Raw genomic sequence first — 17705 nt, 5'->3', positions numbered from 1 at the left:
CAGTGTCAGTATGTTTATTGGGATAAGTTGACTCATTTGAATTGTTTGAGTTGATCAAAATAAATGAAGAAAATTAAACTTTTCCTGCATTAATGTCAGCAATCATAGGTAAAGCATAGAAGGCTAACAAGATTAAAATGTATGAGTTGACAGAGAGTCAAGACATGTTGGGATAACCAAAATTAACATCTAAGTAATGTCAAATCAGGTAACCTTTAAAACTCATGTGTTTTCCTTTTTTTACTTGAAGCACACACGTGAGGTTTAAGAGTCCACAGACTCTAAATCTGACCTCAGACTGGGAAAGATCAAACCTCACCTGCTTTCATCGTTTGGAAAACAATCACTTGTGACAGGTGGAGCAGGGGCAAAATGAAACTTCTAATTTATTTGAACAAACGGAGCACTATTAAAAAAAACAAACATTTTTTAGCCCCAATTATCTGCTTAAGTAAACTTTATGTTGTACATGTCAACTTCAAAGCCTGGCAAAAATAAACTTTTTGTTTAATAGAGTTCATTGGGACTGCATAAATCTCCCAACTACCCCAAAGTAAGAGCCAGACTTCACTTCACTCTCAAATGTAACTAACTCCAAACAAGTTACTGAAATAGTAATTGGAATTTTCCATCCAACCTCATTGAATTTGATAGGATTTGCAAAGAAGAAACTCCTCAAACCCAGGTGTGCCAAGCCTGTAGCATCATACCTGAGAAGACTGGAGGCTGTAATCACTGCCAAAGGTGCTTCAACAGAGTATTGAGTAAAGGGTGTGAATACTTTTGTCCATGTGAAATTTGAGTGTTTTATTTTTAATTAATTTGCAAAAATTTCTACAAAACATTTTTAAATTTTTTATTATGGGGTATTGCGTGTATAATGTTGAGGGAAAAAAATAATTTAATCAATTTTGGAATAAGGCTGTATCATAACAAAATGTAGAAAAAGTGAAAGGGTATGAATACTTTCCTTGCCCACTGACTACTTTGGGATTAAATATAATTTTGAATTGTTAGAATTATAAGATAATTTAAGTGCATTTTAACTTTTAAAACTATAGTCTCTTTACTACTCCATTTTGTTAAGGCATACTGAATCAATAGTTGTAAAGATGCACTTTATTTAAATTCATATATTTTTAATGAGTCATAAAAAACTCAAGCAGAATTTCATAGTTATCTCTTAATGGATAATGAATTATTCATATATGTTTTAGAAATGATTCTTTGTATCATCAGGATGATCTTTAAATCAAACAAACAATCTCTCCATATGATGCAACAAAATTTAACAGCATCACACACTGAAGCCTCCAGAACAGACATACAATTAAATCTTTTCTTATATGTTGTAATTTTTATTTCTTGATTATCTTGCTGTCTTGTCTTCCCTCTCAATGATTTCCCAGTCTAAATAAAGATAAGTTATCAATCAAAAGAGCTCTGAAAAGTAAAAAAGACGTGCACAATGTGACACTCACAAAGGCTGTTGTGATGGAGTACAATGGTTTTGGCCGGGTGTTCCTGATAAACTGGCTTCTCTGTGTACAAAGCTTTTGAGCAGACGGCAAAACAGTGCAGAGGACTCTGTAACTAATCTATGTTTCTCTATTTGCTGAAGTTGTTGCATCTTAATTTACTGAGTTATATTTTAATAATTAAATACTGTATATTTTTTAAATGTGTCAACAAAAATGTGTGAACTTTAAAGCCAAGGAATCGTTGGAATTCCACCGCGGTGCAAGACTGAACGCTTCAGGCGCTCCTTTGTGCCCACCGCCATCAGACTCTTAAACAGTAACGGAAGCCACATACTGCACCACGCTGACCATTGACCACTCAACTTTCATTACCACATTTCTACTGTCTTTCCCCTGTGTGTGTTTGTTGTCAAGCACTAGAATAATAAGTCAGGCTCCTTTAATATGAAACTGACTTTGAAATAAACCTGTTTCTGAATCTGTTGCCTTTCCGCTCTACCCAGACTACCTCTGGGTTCAGAAAAGGGAGGTCCTGGATCTAGGATAGGGTCTTCTGCAATTCTTCTTAACTGTTTGCAGCAACAGGGTAGGCTTCGCTGCAGCTGGGTGAATCTTGTTGATAAGGTTGTCAACTGAAAATGAGTCTTTTTTACCATCACAAGTCATCCACTGTATTTTGACAAATGAGTTATCACCTTTTTGACCTTAAATTCAGCATGTAGAAATCAATCCATTTGTTAAACTGAGGTATAGATGTGTTATTTGCTGGCCAGCAGATGGCAGGGGACACACTGAGCTGCACATTCAGCCACTTCAGTATTCATGTGATTCTCCTGGGAGGGGCCTGTGGACAGGATGAGTCATCTTACTCAGAATTCAGCCTCTAAAACACAGAGGCAACTGCCAGTCATTCATTTTCAACAGGCGCCGGCTTACGTTCACACCATATGTGTGTGTGATGTTTGGTGATCTGAGATATTCTTTAGCTGCTCCATTTGTTCTAATTATAACCTGTGGTTTAATAACCAGGAGGATGCGTCATTCAGCTCTTTTCCATTTCAACACGTGCATCAACACACATCTCTCATTAACCCTGTCGTGCCTCTCATGAGTAGGATTATTTCCACATAAGTTTTTAATAATTAAATAATCATGAATTCAATACTGCATTGTTGCTGTGCATGTTCCAAATGGTTTCACACACCTGGCTGTTGTTGTTGCATAAAGAGAGGGTAAACACGGTAACATGAAATAGGACAGGGAGCATGGACGTCCCTGCAGACCTCTTCAATGATTCATCCTGCAGAGAGGCAGCAGAAGAGGGGTCACACTGCAGCAGCTGTCACAAAGACAGATGTACTTCTAGATTGAAATTATCTGAATAATGATGGTGGACAATTCTGCTCTGCTATCACATGACAAAAAAAATAATACGCTCCACTTAAAAATTAATATCTTGCCAAAATACACAACAAGAATCTGAGGTATAAATTTGAAACAGAACACCTGGATGTCCGAGGCAAAAATAGCTCTAATCTAACAGGCTGTTCTGTTCTGGACAGAAGCAGCCTGCAGCGGAGATCCTGCTGTTGTTGACAACCTAAATAAAGGTGAAAAGCCGGCACACACTCGATATTGCCAGACGAAAATAATTGTGAGGGATGGGTGGCTGTAATAACACTGCCTTGTTACTGCATTAGTGATCCTTTGGTCTCCTATTTCACCCTCAAGTTAGTCATTAGTGTGGCACAGAAACTGAAGCAGGGAAACACGCTGACCTGACCAGTTGAAGCCTGATCTGACTAAACAGACGCAAACTTCAGATCATCATCACACCTGTGCTCCCACATCTGGAGTCAATGGAAATGATTGACGTTTGGGAAATAGGATTAGACACCTGTTTTTAAAGAGATGGATGACAAGAACATGAGGATTAGCTTAGTTTACCTTTGAGACTCTAAACAGGTGGAAACTTCTAGCCTAGGAAGAAACAAACGGACCTTTTTTGGAGTTGTTGTCAACAACATCTCTTTTACAGTTTAACTTACGCATGTTAGAGACTTAACGAAGAGGGTGGCTGAAAGGCTAATTTATTTGCCTTCTTACAGACATGGGTATACTGCTTACTCCTTGCTTTCAATTTGTCTCACTGAAGTAAGATTTTCAGCCTATTTCCCAAAATCTTCAACTAATCTGTTTTTTATTTCCAGAGTTCTGTTACTGGAACTCATTCAGACAGATTCAATGCACACACCTGGACACCATTCACTCTTTGTTTCCATATAATAGTAGTTTATGAACCACGGGAACAATACAGATTATACAGATTTAGTCCTTTACAGGATTGCATATTGAAACACAAGTTTGTGGTTTTACACAGAAATACAGCATGTGACCTGGATTATACTGATGACCATATAAACCCTCAACATGCAGGTTATTCATTCTCAGCATGTAACTCAGTCTTTGGTTATAAGTGAGTTTCAGAGGAAAAAGACATATGCACAATATTATCATAAAGCAGATATGAGTAACTCAAAAAAGCACTACAGAGTGATGTCTCTCCTTTATATTAAATCACACTCACAATATGATAACATTTTCAGAGGTATTATTTATAAGGTGTTGATGTTCCTAAGTAATCATAATAAAGCACCATGAGAAGTAAAAAGGGTACAAAAAGTCGTTCTTTCAAAACAAAAGTACATTCAGTGTACATTGCTACATCTGTTAAATTAACTGGTATGGTGTGTGATGAGCAGCCTGATCTTGTTGAAATAATATCAGCAACTTCCATAAAGTAAAGTTAGTTTTCTGTTATGTTATTAGTAAAGGTTAACATGTTTCAATTAGTTGTAGTATCATTCAAACTACATTTTCTGTAACAATCATCATGTTCAACAATCTAAGTTCTTGAAAACATCATTTGTACTGGATCCTATCTCCTGTTTTTGTACTATATCCTCCGTTACACAACATTATGAAGGTATTTTAGCAACTTAACAATTATCAAGACTCATTTGAAAACTGCTACTTCTATATTTATGTTTTATCCCTGTCTGACTGCTGTTGCTATTTCTGACTGTTTGTGAGTCTGCCTGCTGGACGGCTGGCATTTACTGATTAGTCCAGGGTTGGGCGCTAATGCCCAGAAGGATTCAAATAGATGATGCCTGTTCTCTGTTGTTTCCCTTGGGCGAAGCTTCCTGGCTACTATTAACTGTCCACCGTGGCAGGAAGTACAGACATGTTGACAGTTTGAATCCCACATTAAACTAAACATCGTAACTGCATTTTAAAAGTAAGGACATTTCTAAATTGAAACTCACTGGCACAATTTGGATTAGTGTTAAAAATGGTCAATATGCTTGCTTACTTCTATCCTTGTAGACCTTTTGGTTATGTTCTCTAAGATGACACTAAACACAGATGCCCATAACATAAAGATCAATTGTAACCAGGAGATACAAAGATTTTATCCAGCACATTGAGGTAAACTATTCTGCACTGCTGAAAAAAAACATGTAAAGAATCCTGCCATTAGTTCAGCAACAACATCTGTCTGTTGGTAGTCAGTAGTTTTATTAATACTAATACAACAATAGTGTGACACTGTCCTATATATCTGAATGTTTTAGTGATGATTTCTTGGTATGGAAACACAATTTAGACTAAGCTAGACAAAAAATTGGTTTGCTCTGAATCTGAAATAATTGAAATAAAGTGTAAGTATTAGCTTGATATCCTGTAATTATGAATTCAAAATGATCTAAATTAGCTCTGCACACAAGCCAAAAAATATTGTCAAAGTAGCATTTAAAACACTTCAGCAGAAGTTCAGCTACTGCAAACACAGGCATTATTGATTGAGCATTCAACCCCACTCAAATCAAAAATCATATGAATAAAAAAATATTGCACAATAGTCTTTACAGTATCAAGTTCTGGTCAACAAAACCAAACAGGAATGTAAAACAGCATAAATATTGAACAGATTGCAGCAAAAGATTAATTGAGCTTTGTAAACCCTGCATAAAAAATAATTTAGCTTTCAAACAGCAGCATCGGTCCATCACCTTCAGAGCTAATGATCCCTGTGGAATCCTAAGGACACTCAGAAATCAGGTAAGATGAGGAATAACTACAAAATGTTTTCACGTCTTTTTTTCTTAGAACTGGTTTTTCTTTTTCAAAATTCTCCATGTTTTTAGTTTCTTGCATAGCAGGATCAGCCAGAAATGTGCACTTATAAGTAGAAGCATTTGTTGTCTTTTCAATTATAATTGAAAGAAAGTAGTTGAAATAACATATTCAAACCTGTGAGACAAGTGAGATAGAAGCATTCAATACAATATTTTTCATAACAGGATAATTGTGGTCATTTCTTTGCATTACCAGATTGTTTGGGGTGTTTTAGAATTCTTTATAATCACTTGTTTTAAGTACATTTTTTTGAAAACACCCTCATGCTACTGCAGCAAGCAACCAGCTTTCATATTGTTGGAAGATGCTAATTCTTGAATATTGCACACATTCAAAGAATAAAACTTGGACCAAGCCATCACTGTCTTACCCCTCAGTCCATCCTCCTATCTTTTACACCACCATGGGAGTGTCAGAGCATACAGAGCTGACAGACTCTGCGTCAGACCGTCTTCGCTCCCTGCTGTCCCCCTGCCACTCTTCATCTTCCTCTCCTATCGGGTTCAACCGTCCGTTTTGCTCCAGCTGGTCCTTAGGTTGCAGGAAGGGCACTTGTCTGTAGGGGAATCCTCCTCCTCCTTCCATTCTCTCCTGCTGCCCCAGATCCTCTTGTGCCTGAGAGATGCTGACTGTAGAGGAGTGGAGGCTGTCTGCAGGGTCGATTTTCTCAAGATCCTGACCCGGGCAACAGGGGCAATGGCATGGAGTGAGGTAAAGGTAGATGAGAACCATCACCACACTCACCAGGCATGCTACGAGGGTGGTGTAGGCTGTTTTTAGGTTCTCTAAGCCACCGCTTGAGGTGGAGTTGAACACCATTACAGTTACATAGAGTGTCTCATTATAGGAGTCACTGGTGGCAAGGCAGGTGTAGACCCCAGAGTCCTCCACCTTCAGGGGCCCAATCTGCAGGCTGCCATCAGAACGCACTAAAGCCGTCTTGTGTTCTGGCATCACTGGGATGTTTCCTGGCAGCTCCCAGTTCTTCTTCATGTCCCTCTGCTTGGTGTCGCAGTCCAGAACCAGGAATTGCTCCAGATAAGCTTTCTCAGCCCAGACTCTGACCTCGCTGCAGTTCAGATAGGCTTTGTCCAGATCAAGAGAGGCCATCTTCTCTTTCTGTGCTCCTGGTAACACACAGGTGTGGCTGCTTCTGAAGTCAATGGCCGAGCTGAGCTCCCTGAGGTGCCACCGTGCCAACATATCATACAGCTCACAGCTGCAGGGCAGAGAGTTGTTGTGGAAGTACAGTCCATTCTTGATCCAGGCAGGCAGGGCCTGAAGCTCCTGAAGAGGCAATGATTTGATCCGGTTTGAGGAAACATCGAACAACCTAAGAGTTTCCAGTCTGCCACGTTCCTTCACCAGCTCCAGGGGGAAGCGTGAGATCTGGTTTTGGCTCAGGTAGAGCCTCTGCAGGCTGAGGAGGCCTGAAAAGGCAGTACGATCAATCTGAGAAATGCGGTTGTTATAGAGCAGCAGGACTTCAAGGTACTCCATGGGCTCAAAAATGTACTCATCCAGTTGGCGGATGCTGTTAGAGGAAAGGTCCAGGTAACGCAGCCTAGTAACGTGAATAAACGCTTCAGAGGACAGGAAGCTGAGGCCATTATTGCCGAGGAGCAGACTGTGCAGCTTCATGAGTTTTATAGGGGTCCACTCAGCCTGTAGCTTAGTGATGGAGTTGAAGCTGAGGTCAAGGACAGCTGTGTATGGGGGGAGAAGGAGTGGAACGTGTGTTAGGTTCATCTTGGAGCAGCTGACTATGTTACTGGCGCACACACATGTCTTTTGGCAGTCCAGAGGGCTTCCTATGAGCTGCCCACTCACTTGCACTGACACCAACAGGAGAGCCAGAGGTAGAACTGTGATGAGGCTCCTTTTGCTGAGCACTGTTTCAGGGGCATGATGGGAAATCCACTGCGACCCCTTCATCATGACAGGGTTATAAAGTGCAAGAGCCCAGCAAGCTAGTCCTTACAGTGGAGAGTCATGGAGCTGTAGAACACATTGTACAATGACATCAGTAAATTAGCACTGTTTTACCAGAGACCAAATGCTGAGGTCATCCTTTTTTGAGATGATAATAATAATAATAATGACGTATAGTAATAACGTATGATAATGACGTTAATTCCTAGCAGACTCATGCTTTAATGCACCCAGGGGTGCATTGCAGCAGCTAAATTATCAAAAAGTTGTGAGAAAGTCATACAAATAAAGCTTTTAATTCATAAAAACAAGTCAAAACTAGCAAGGACTTAATCGAAATCATATTTCTAACATATTTTTGACTATTTCATTCGGCCATCATCACATCATAAGAGAGTCAGAGGTATTTGTCCCAGCAGACACAAGCGTCCCGCCCGCTGCAGTTTCTTTACCTTACCCGATTTCTGAAGATCCGAAGAGAAAAAACAAGAGGTCTAACAGTCCAGTTCTGGAAAGGATGTGCTACAGGACAGTCTCATCCTCTTCACTACATGTGCAGAAAAACCCATCCAGCCTGTCAGCGCTGGGACGCAAACGTAGAGTGACTGTAAAAGCCTGTCTGCGGTGCTAGTGGAGAGGAAACGTAACCGTGTGATTGTTGATCCGAGGGGCGACAACGGCAGAGCAGGGGGTGTGTCCAATTTCTCCTCTCTCTCTCCCTTATCATCTCCCTGTTTCCTTTCCTTTCTCATTTACACAAAAATACAAACCTTATTGAACATCATAACATACTATCATAGCAATAAGCAATATTGTGCAATCAAGTTAGATGTCCAATTTAATGATATATTTAATTATGCAATAACATATGAAAAAATGTCATTTAACTATATTTTTGCATTAAATGCACTTTTTGTCTTACTAATTGTTAAAACTATAAGTATAAGTGTAAGTGTATATTTTTGGTAAATTCATGTTGGCATGAAGGGAAAAACATTTTTTAGGGAGAGGCACAACAAATGTGCAAATGGGTAATGTACAATAACAATGAAGGAATTATATTGCATTTTTTTCTATTAAAAAAAGGCACAATAGTAAGTGAAACACTAACAAGGTGAAGCTAACGTTATAAGTGAGATATCACACTTCCTCCTCTGCCGGTCAAGGACACCATTATTAATCTGACAGCCATTCCAACAACAAATGAAGTGTCTCAATCCTACCTCAATTCAAATGTTTTGCTGACCATGTTGAACACTGTCTTGCGATGTGCATAACATATGGGAAGAAAATTGTCTTTTGGATGAGCTTCAACACTGCAGGTTATTTCCCCCTTTTGTTTCTTCTTCCCTCAGTACTTGTTACATTATTAAATCTCTCATCGTGATGCTATTTCCTTAAACAAAACATTGTCTCCTCCGGGATGTTGCAGGAGTATGATGATCAGTGTGCTGATGTAGATGATGATGACAAACCCCTTGTCTCTGGATTGTCTTATTACTGTGGTGAAGGACAGGTCACACACTCATTGTGTGTGGGAAACTGCAGCTGCAGCAGCCTTAAAGGATTGGACGTGAGGTGCATGCAGCAGTGTGTGAGTAATCAATATGCAGAGTTCAGAGCAGCATGCACAGCGTGTGGTTTGCATAAGCAGCCAAGACTCCTGTCCTTTGAACAGAGACTCCTCAAAGACAGTCATTACAGCATTTTTTGGATTCAACTAAAGGCGCCATCACTTGTTAATTTTATTTCATACTTTTATTTTATTTCTTGCTTTTAAATGGACTCATGGCCTATGTGCTTTAGCTGTATCAAAATGTGATTTAGTAGGCCTTGTCCTTCATTTTTTTGGAAACTAAACTCATTAGAAGACGTTGGTCTTTCTGTCCTCCTTGGGGCAGCAGAAACAAGTTTCATCAACATCTCATCATCACCTTCAGAATTTGATTAGGCAAACTTGTCACCAATCAATATTTTATACACTTCAAATAGTTACATCAAAATAATTGATTTATTCTCCAGTTCAGTATTCACTCTTACCTCTGGTTTTGGTCTCCACCACATGTTTTTTACTTTGGGGAAATATCTGTTTCTCTACCTGGTAAATGCTCCAGCATGTTCACAAACAAATACTTTGCTTTATGCATGTCCTTAAGTGCTGAATCAGGTTCACTGTGGATGTTTGAAGCTTTTGCTAAAGAAGTAAAAACCAGGTATAGTGGAACGCAGCACTACAGGGAAGATGAAGTTCTAATAAAAAGCACTTTTTCCATTGATGTGTTGCAATTGTGACCTTGTTGATTGCAAGAGCTCCCTAAAGACAGGGCCTTAAGATCAGGGGATAAAACAGTACTAACAGTAAAATAGGACAGTTGACAGATCAGTGGATATTGTGCTTATATTGTGCTTATTCTTTGACATTTCTATTAAATTATAAATGTCAAAGAATAAGTTTGACATAAGCCTTTGGGTTCTCTGGAGTGCATCAATGCAGCTACCCTGGAAGTGTTAGAGGCATTTTATCTACCTCATGTTCAGAGCTAAAAAAGGAAAAATCAATGTGACATGTAGGAAAAGCTAAACAACATAAATAAGACAACAAACTGATGAAACTGAACTGCCCTGTTCACTGGAGGGTCAGCCAGACGGTATGCTGTGAGGTCTCTGTGAGGGGAGCAAAAAAAATCAGAACAGACCTTAATTAATCAGTTGTAATTCATAGGCCCCCTGAGACGGATCATCTACTGTTATCAAATGCAATCATCTTTAATTTTCTTTCTGATTAGGCCTGAGCGTTTTCCTTTCCCAAGACCCTAACATCTCTGCTGTCAGAGCAGTATGATTGGATATAGAGATTGGAAAACAAGTCTGGAGCTGAAGGTCAAAGAGGCAAAGAGTCAGATGACAGGATGACAGATGACCATCCAGCTCAGGCAGAGCGGATCATTAAATGCATGTTATGGATCTTCTGAGCACAAGGTCACCTCTCACAGAAACCCTCATCTCAGGAAGATGACATGGTCCACAAGTCTGGTTGCCATGGGAGCAAAGGGTAAGAGGTGATGGTGGAGAAAAGAGAGCACTGTGGAGGGTACAAAGTGATCTTCATGTGAGGAGGGAAGGAAACAATTGAGATGAACATTTCCAATGAGCGAGAGAGAGGGAAAGAAAACATTTTATTGGAGTACACAGGACAATGGTACAGGATCCAGGTAACTTACATGCAACCTTATTCTGTTGATAGAAATAATTGTCAAAAAGCTCTACTCATAAACAGTTTTATGTTGTTCCGACATTTTACAACAGGTGTCCCGTACAAACATGGATTAGTGGTGATAACTGAAATGACCAATAACCAGATTATTTAAAAATCAAAGACAAGTTGTATTCCCATAGGCACTTAATCCTGAAAATGTCCCTTTATTTTTGTGGGCTCCAACAGCCAAGAAGTTGGGGTGAGCTGTCACGTGAATGCAGCAGGTAAGAGTCAGGGAAATTCACTGTGAGTCAGTGTGAGAAAGTGTCGACTTTCACATCATAACACTGGTGTGGGACTGGTGCAGTATTTATGCCTTCATTAAGCTGCTTCACTTTGTTGCCAGAATATTTTTTTCCACTCTTTTGTTGATACTGTGAACACATCTATTCACACATGGCACTGACATTAAGGTTTAAAAAAACTGTAATCATCATGTTGGACTCATCCTTTTCACTTCATGTCTCGCATCCAGCCAGTCCTACTGTGGACACACAGATCAAAATCCAGTTTGGATGCCAAAACCTCATGCCCACTAAGTCTGCCCGAAATCTGGGTGTCATGATCGATGACCAGCTAACCTTCAGGGTTCATGTGGCCTCGATTGCTCGGTCCTGCCGTTTTGCCCTCTATAACGTCAAGAGGATCAGACCCTACCTGACAGAACATGCAACACAGCTTCTGGTTCAGGCTCTTGTAATGTCACGCAACTCTCTGCAACTACTGGCAGGCCTCCCTGCATGCACGGTTAAACCTCTGCAAATGAACGCAGCAGCACGTCTGGTCTTCAACCAGCCTAAGACAGCTCATGTCACTCCCCTGCTCATGTCGTTACACCGGCCTCCTGTTGCAGCTCGCATCAGATACAAAACTCTAATCATGACTTACAAAGCAGTAACCAAAACCGCTCCAGTTTACCTGGAACCCCTCATCCAGGTCTACTGCCCTTCTTGCCCACTACGCTCAGCCTCTGAAAAGCGCCTAGTGCTTCCAGCACATAAGGCCTCAAAATCACTAGCTGGACTCTTCTCTTCTGTTGTCCCTAAATGGTGGAATGAATTGGTCAACTTCATTCGATCTGCAGAGTCCCTCTCTACTTTCAAAAGACAGCTTAAGACCCAGCTCTTTAGGAAGCACTATGCACTTAGCTAGACTGTTCTCCACTGTTGTCCCCAGTGGCAGATCATGTCTTCAAGCTACAGTTGACTCACACTGTCCTGCTCTACTCTGGGAATCTGTGTTCAGCTCTTGAGTGACCCAGCACTTGGTACTTTGGTAGTTATTGTGGTGATGTTAATTGTTGATGATGATAATGGAAGGTCTTAAATTGTTTGGTTGCCTCATTGTAGATGTTTCTTTTTTATTAAAAAAAAATTAATAATACTAAAAAAAATGCCTTACGTACTTTTGGGCATTGCCTTTACACTGCTTGGCAGTACCTGCACCAAATGGACTTGAAGCACTTTGTCACTCTTACTGATCTTGTTTCCTCTTGTCTAGATCTTTGCTTGTGTTGTTCTTGTTCTCGTATGCATGTCGCTTTGGATAAAAGTGTCTGCTAAATGACATTGTAACATTGTAACATTGTAGCATCCTGAGACCCCTTGTCTGACAGGGAAAACGTCATGCTGTGAGGAGCGTGAACGTGTGAATAACATGGAGGAATGTGTCTGTGTAAACTGGCATAGAACTTAGCATCAGTTTAGGATCTTTCTAGTAATGGAATGAGAAAAATGGAGGAGGGGAAAAACATGTTGTTTCCTTGTAGGCTATTTATAAAATAAAGAGCAACTGTCAAGAAAAAATGTTGTCATATTCTTAAAAAAGGAATAGAATGACAAAATCCATCCATCATCTTTTACAGCTGATCCTGTTGGGGGTTGCAGGGGGCTGGAGCCCATCCCAGCTGTCATTGGGTGTGAGGCAGGGTACACCCTGGACAGGTCACCAGCCTATCAAAGGGTTAAAATGACAAGATGATACACATTAGTTAAAGGTCCTGCATTGGGAGGGGAATAAGGGTAATTTTGATAACAATAAAAGCACAATTAACCTTTTACCTTATATTCATTTTTTTGGAATTCAGCCCTTGAGACGGCAGCCTTCCTGATGGCGATGCTATATCTGGATCAGCTCATCCAAAGTGCTGTAATCTAAAGGGATCTCATCTGATTTTCTTCTTTCTTTCACATTATTTCCACATATCTGAAGTCTACAACTGAGAGGATGTGTATGAAAACACAACAACATAAATGCTTTAATCAGTTATTGAAACCTCAAACTTAAAAAAATATATATGAAGGGACATGGTTTCAGCACCACATACTTGATCAGGATGGTTTGATATGGAGCTGAGTTGCTGAGGCTGAGCACACAATGCATCTGCAACCTCCACTGTGTAATAATGTGACACAGATCGCAGCAGCAGTAATTACCTATCATTATAGTGGGTGTTATTAGTGTGAGGAAACAGATATATATTATACACACACACACACACACACACACACACACACACACACACACACACACACACACTCACACACTGAACAAATACTGCTGCCATGTTGGGAAATGCTTCACCTAGGCTTAAAAATAAACAACTAATCAACAAATTCAAGAGAAAAATCCAAACCAAACCAATAAATGTGTGTTTGATCCAGCAAACAGTGCTTATGTGACTAAAGCCTGATACATCCTATTCCTCTGTGAGCTCCTTTGTTGTCCACAAAACTAAAATTAACATCTTGCACTGGCTGATGGGTTCTTTTATTATTATGGGCATGAGCACAGTAGTTTATTTCCAGTGAACTTAATGTACTGCATGCTTCCTGCTGATGTAAATACTCACAAGCACAACTTAATATAACATAGTGTATGATCTAGGCCTGCTCTTCTTTTGCACATGCCTTGGAAATAACTGAGCCTTTTTCAAAACCATTGTTTATATTTTTGGCATTCTATTATAAGATTTACATCTTATACTGATAACAAAGGGGTGACAAAAATCAGCTAAAACTGAATTATGAACAGAGTTTTCATAGGTAACTAAATTTCCTCCCTGAAGTTGTGATCTTGGTCACATGAACTCACCCTCACTGTCACAACAGCATGTTCACAACAACGTAATGTGTGTTTAATTTGGAGGTATCACATAGCGTGCGGGTTCATTTTGGCAGCGACCTGGTGGATGCACACTCCCCCACTCAAGAGTTGTCCTGTCCTCCTGTGAATTGTTAATGAGGTACAGTGGCAGCAGGTTACGATGATATCCATCAGCTAAATGAGATCTACTTCTGTCCTGAAGAAGAGCTGCTCACTGCTCTCAGCTGTAACAATGACGGCTGAAATTGTTTTGTAAAGTCATTAGATTAAATGTTACATTGCATTCATGTAATAAGAATATTCCTTTTTATTGTCAATCAGACTTTTTCCAGAGTAACAGCATAATAAAACCTCATCATGCTAAAACTACAACTTCAGTGATTCTATGGCAACTTCTGTTCTCACTTAAAATCACTAGATTGTTGGCCTTCATAAAAGATGAAAATAACAACAATTTCTAGTTTCTGAAGGAAACATTGTTTATTTTGAAACTTCTTTGAATGAAAAAGAAGCCTTTAACACCTGACTATTTCTTTATGAAATAATCACAGAAAGTGAAGACAGGTCATTTAAGATGACAGATATACAGACTTATTTCTTCAGCTAAGATTCTTTAGTTGTTATCTAAATAATCTGGCAATGTAACAATCAGTATTTTCAGCTTAAACTAGAACTTTTTAAGAATATTTCACAATGAAATGTAATATTGCACCTGAGGCAGCCTGAAATACATACAGTATATGTCTTAAAAAATGATTCCCTGTCAGCCATACCTGATGTTTCTGTCTGTGTCTGTATTGAATCTTCATTTCCAACCACAAATGTTCACTTGTTTCATAAATCCAGAGTATTTGGATGACTTCTTCTCAATCTGAAACCGTTTTTGAACATTTTTTTGTTCATCATTCTTTCCTGCAAATTCAACAGATTAGCTGAGTGTGTATAAACTGTTTTGACAACCTCATGCCATACTGAAAGATGTTCTTAGAAGTCTGTCTCTATTACATTGTGCAAAGAAAGCAGCAACTGTTCAACATGCACAATATAGTGGACACACTGCCACCATCTGGCATAAGCAGCACATTCAGGGTCCTAAAAGAGACATGTTTGCTGAGTGTTCAGGAAAACTTTTCAGGATGTAATCCAGAGCGAAACTGAGTCTTAAACATGCACATTGAAGCATCTCTTCTGGCTTTCACTCAAGGAAATTATCCAGATAACTCTGTGAAGGATTTCCCTCTGGGACTATGAAGGATTTCAGATTATGAGTCTTGGATGAGGCCTCAAACCAGCAAAAATCCAAACTATGAAGGAGAATCTAATCAAGATCCCTACAAAATAAAAAACGTCTGCAGCTTCTTCATGTATTCAATAGTTTTACTGCTGAAAACTACTGTGGCAAACTTGTTGGATCATATAGAAACCCTTCTACTATTATACACTACGTACTACTGTGAGACATCAGGTTTCACAAGACTGTATCAGACCATAAACTCTGTGTCAAAGAACCTACAATTCTTAAACATTTTAAAGATGTTTTCAACCTCAGACCTTGGTGTGAAAAAAAAATTGGGGAAACTTGTTACATTTTTAATGACATGACAAAGTGCTTTGTGTACAGGATTTAAACTTGCTCTCAGAGAAAGGTAGAACAAATTGCTTTTCGAAGGGAACTATCTTCAGACCAAAAAGACAACAACATGCCTTTACATCACGGCATCTACCCATCTGTAAATAAATTAATATACCTGAATTTATGAGGAACCTTTTACTGTTTCTTGATTACTTTTCTGTTGCAAATAGGGATACTATTATTATTCAACAACATATGATCTAACCTTGTGTTTGATTCCTGATGCCAAACACTTTATGATCCCAGGAGTGACAGTAAATAGTGATGCAAAATGTAATGAGAATTACCCAAAAAAGGCACTGTAGTGTCTTGAATACACACAGCCACTCTGTTAGTTATACGCCATCCTCTTGTTTGACTGTCTGTTGCAATATGAACCTTCCTACTCAAGTGTCTCCACGGCAACATTCATCACTTTACCCTTTATCTCCAGCTACATCAGTGCAACACATTAACAAGGTATCTCAAAATATAACATGACAGACTCCTGCTGGTATTTGAGACATTTGTAAAGAATCTGTTCATCAGTCAGATTTCGTGCTCTCGCTTTGTTATTACACACAGAGCTGGTCAGTGTGTTCCTGTGCCTTCATGCTAAGAGTGCGTCTGAATTTGGGTTGTGATTTGTGTCGGTTGTATTAATTATGATTCTGGTGAATCATAATGGGGGGGATTTTATTCTGAGTGTGGTTCATATTTGTGCATTTGTGGGTAGTTATTATTGGCTGAAGGATCTCTCTGGGGTTAGTGCAGCGTCCTTTTGCTATTTCTGAGTGCAAATGTGGAGTCTATTTTCAAGGTTGCCATGGTAACCATTGTATTTGTGTTGGCAGCGATTGGTGCTGCCGGCCGAGCATAGACTCTGCTATTTTTGTCATGAGTCAACACCTGCTATACACACTGTTTTGCACACACTCACACATACATTCTCAGGTGAACATACCTGAATAATAAAAGCAGTAACAGACAGATCTACACACACTTAATGCACAAATTACACCACACCAAAACAAGATTTTATACTGTTTAAAAGGCATTATATTTTCTATAAGTGTGTGTGTTTCCCTTCTCGTCTTAGCTTTACCACACATCTTGATGCATCCTCACCTTGACAACAGTAGTAATCGCCATCCATTAAATCTCCCCACCCAGCTGCATCAAGTTCTTCTGTACAAGCATGGCCAGGTTTGAAACACTGACAGGAAGAGATGGTTAATGTCAGCATGTCATCAATTAGACCAAATTTAAAAGACAGACAGAAGTTACAAAAGGTACGTGGTATTTGGATTAGGGGATGAGGCTGTGCCATTACTCAGCCCGATATACAGGTTCACAATGTCAAACAGCAGATAATAAGCATGGATGCTTCTGCTTTAAAAATGACTCACATGATTTCTTAATTCTTTAAAAGAAGCTTCAGATACACATTTTGCAAATATCAATGCACCAATCAAAGTGGGTTGTAGTCTTTGAAAAAAACAAAACATTTTATTCAGTAGTTCAGCACATGAAAGTAACAGTGGCCTTTCACCACTGATAATCTATTCCTGATGCAGAGAGTACACCTGTTTGTCAGCGGTTGGCAACAATTTGTAAAATCCTCAGTGAGTTATCAAATTTCATGATTTTAAACAGACTTTTATTGATCTCGATAAATCAATCCATGCACAAGTGAGGCTGAAAATTAAAACATGCCTTTTAATTGTGGCTGAGATGTAGGATTTGATCCATGAAATGCAAATGTTATGAGTGGAATGAGTAGTAGGGAACCTTACAAATGCAAATAAAAAACACCTAGCACCTTGCTGCTTCATGCTTGCTCCTTCAGCACAGTAGCCTAAACCATAATAGCCCAGATTTCATTGTCCTCTGCAGACGGAGCAATGAGATGGAGTGTATATGAAAAAGATCACCGTGGCAACAGGAGCCCCAGTTTGAGAAGCTGTGATGGTGGAGGCTGAAGCCTGGTCTCATCAATGGCTCACTGCCTCAGTAAATCTTACACTGGAGGGCACTTTAAACCATAAAATTACAACCTGAATCATTGCTGATTGATAAAAATAATTGAACTGTAAAAAGGAGCTAGTGAATGGTG

The 17705-nt window shown here is 39.4% G+C and overlaps 1 protein-coding gene across 2 annotated transcripts; it reads right to left on the bottom strand.

The window, feature by feature from the left end:
* Positions 1–3750: 3750 nt before the first annotated feature.
* Positions 3751–8268, bottom strand: LOC117823793 (amphoterin-induced protein 1-like). 2 transcript variants are annotated; one of them, XM_034699134.1, is made up of 3 exons: positions 8074–8268; positions 7515–7682; positions 3751–7390 (listed from the first exon to the last, which is right to left on the bottom strand). In XM_034699134.1, the coding sequence occupies exon 3, from the start codon at positions 7323–7325 to the stop codon at positions 6078–6080; it is 1248 nt and encodes a 415-aa protein (XP_034555025.1). In that variant the 5' UTR covers positions 7326–7390; positions 7515–7682; positions 8074–8268; the 3' UTR covers positions 3751–6077. The 2 variants fall into 2 exon arrangements, with proteins under 2 accessions (XP_034555025.1, XP_034554949.1); XM_034699058.1 differs by having other exon boundaries at positions 3751–7682.
* Positions 8269–17705: the final 9437 nt, after the last annotated feature.

This window comes from Notolabrus celidotus, chromosome 1 (genome assembly GCF_009762535.1).
Source record: "Notolabrus celidotus isolate fNotCel1 chromosome 1, fNotCel1.pri, whole genome shotgun sequence".
Taxonomy (NCBI): domain Eukaryota; kingdom Metazoa; phylum Chordata; class Actinopteri; order Labriformes; family Labridae; genus Notolabrus; species Notolabrus celidotus.
This window is presented reverse-complemented; position numbering and strand designations above follow the sequence as displayed.

Bases quoted from the DNA above. Each gene is read 5' to 3' on its own strand.
- LOC117823793 (XM_034699058.1), bottom strand. From the start codon at position 7,622: ATGATGAAGGGGTCGCAGTGGATTTCCCATCATGCCCCTGAAACAGTG.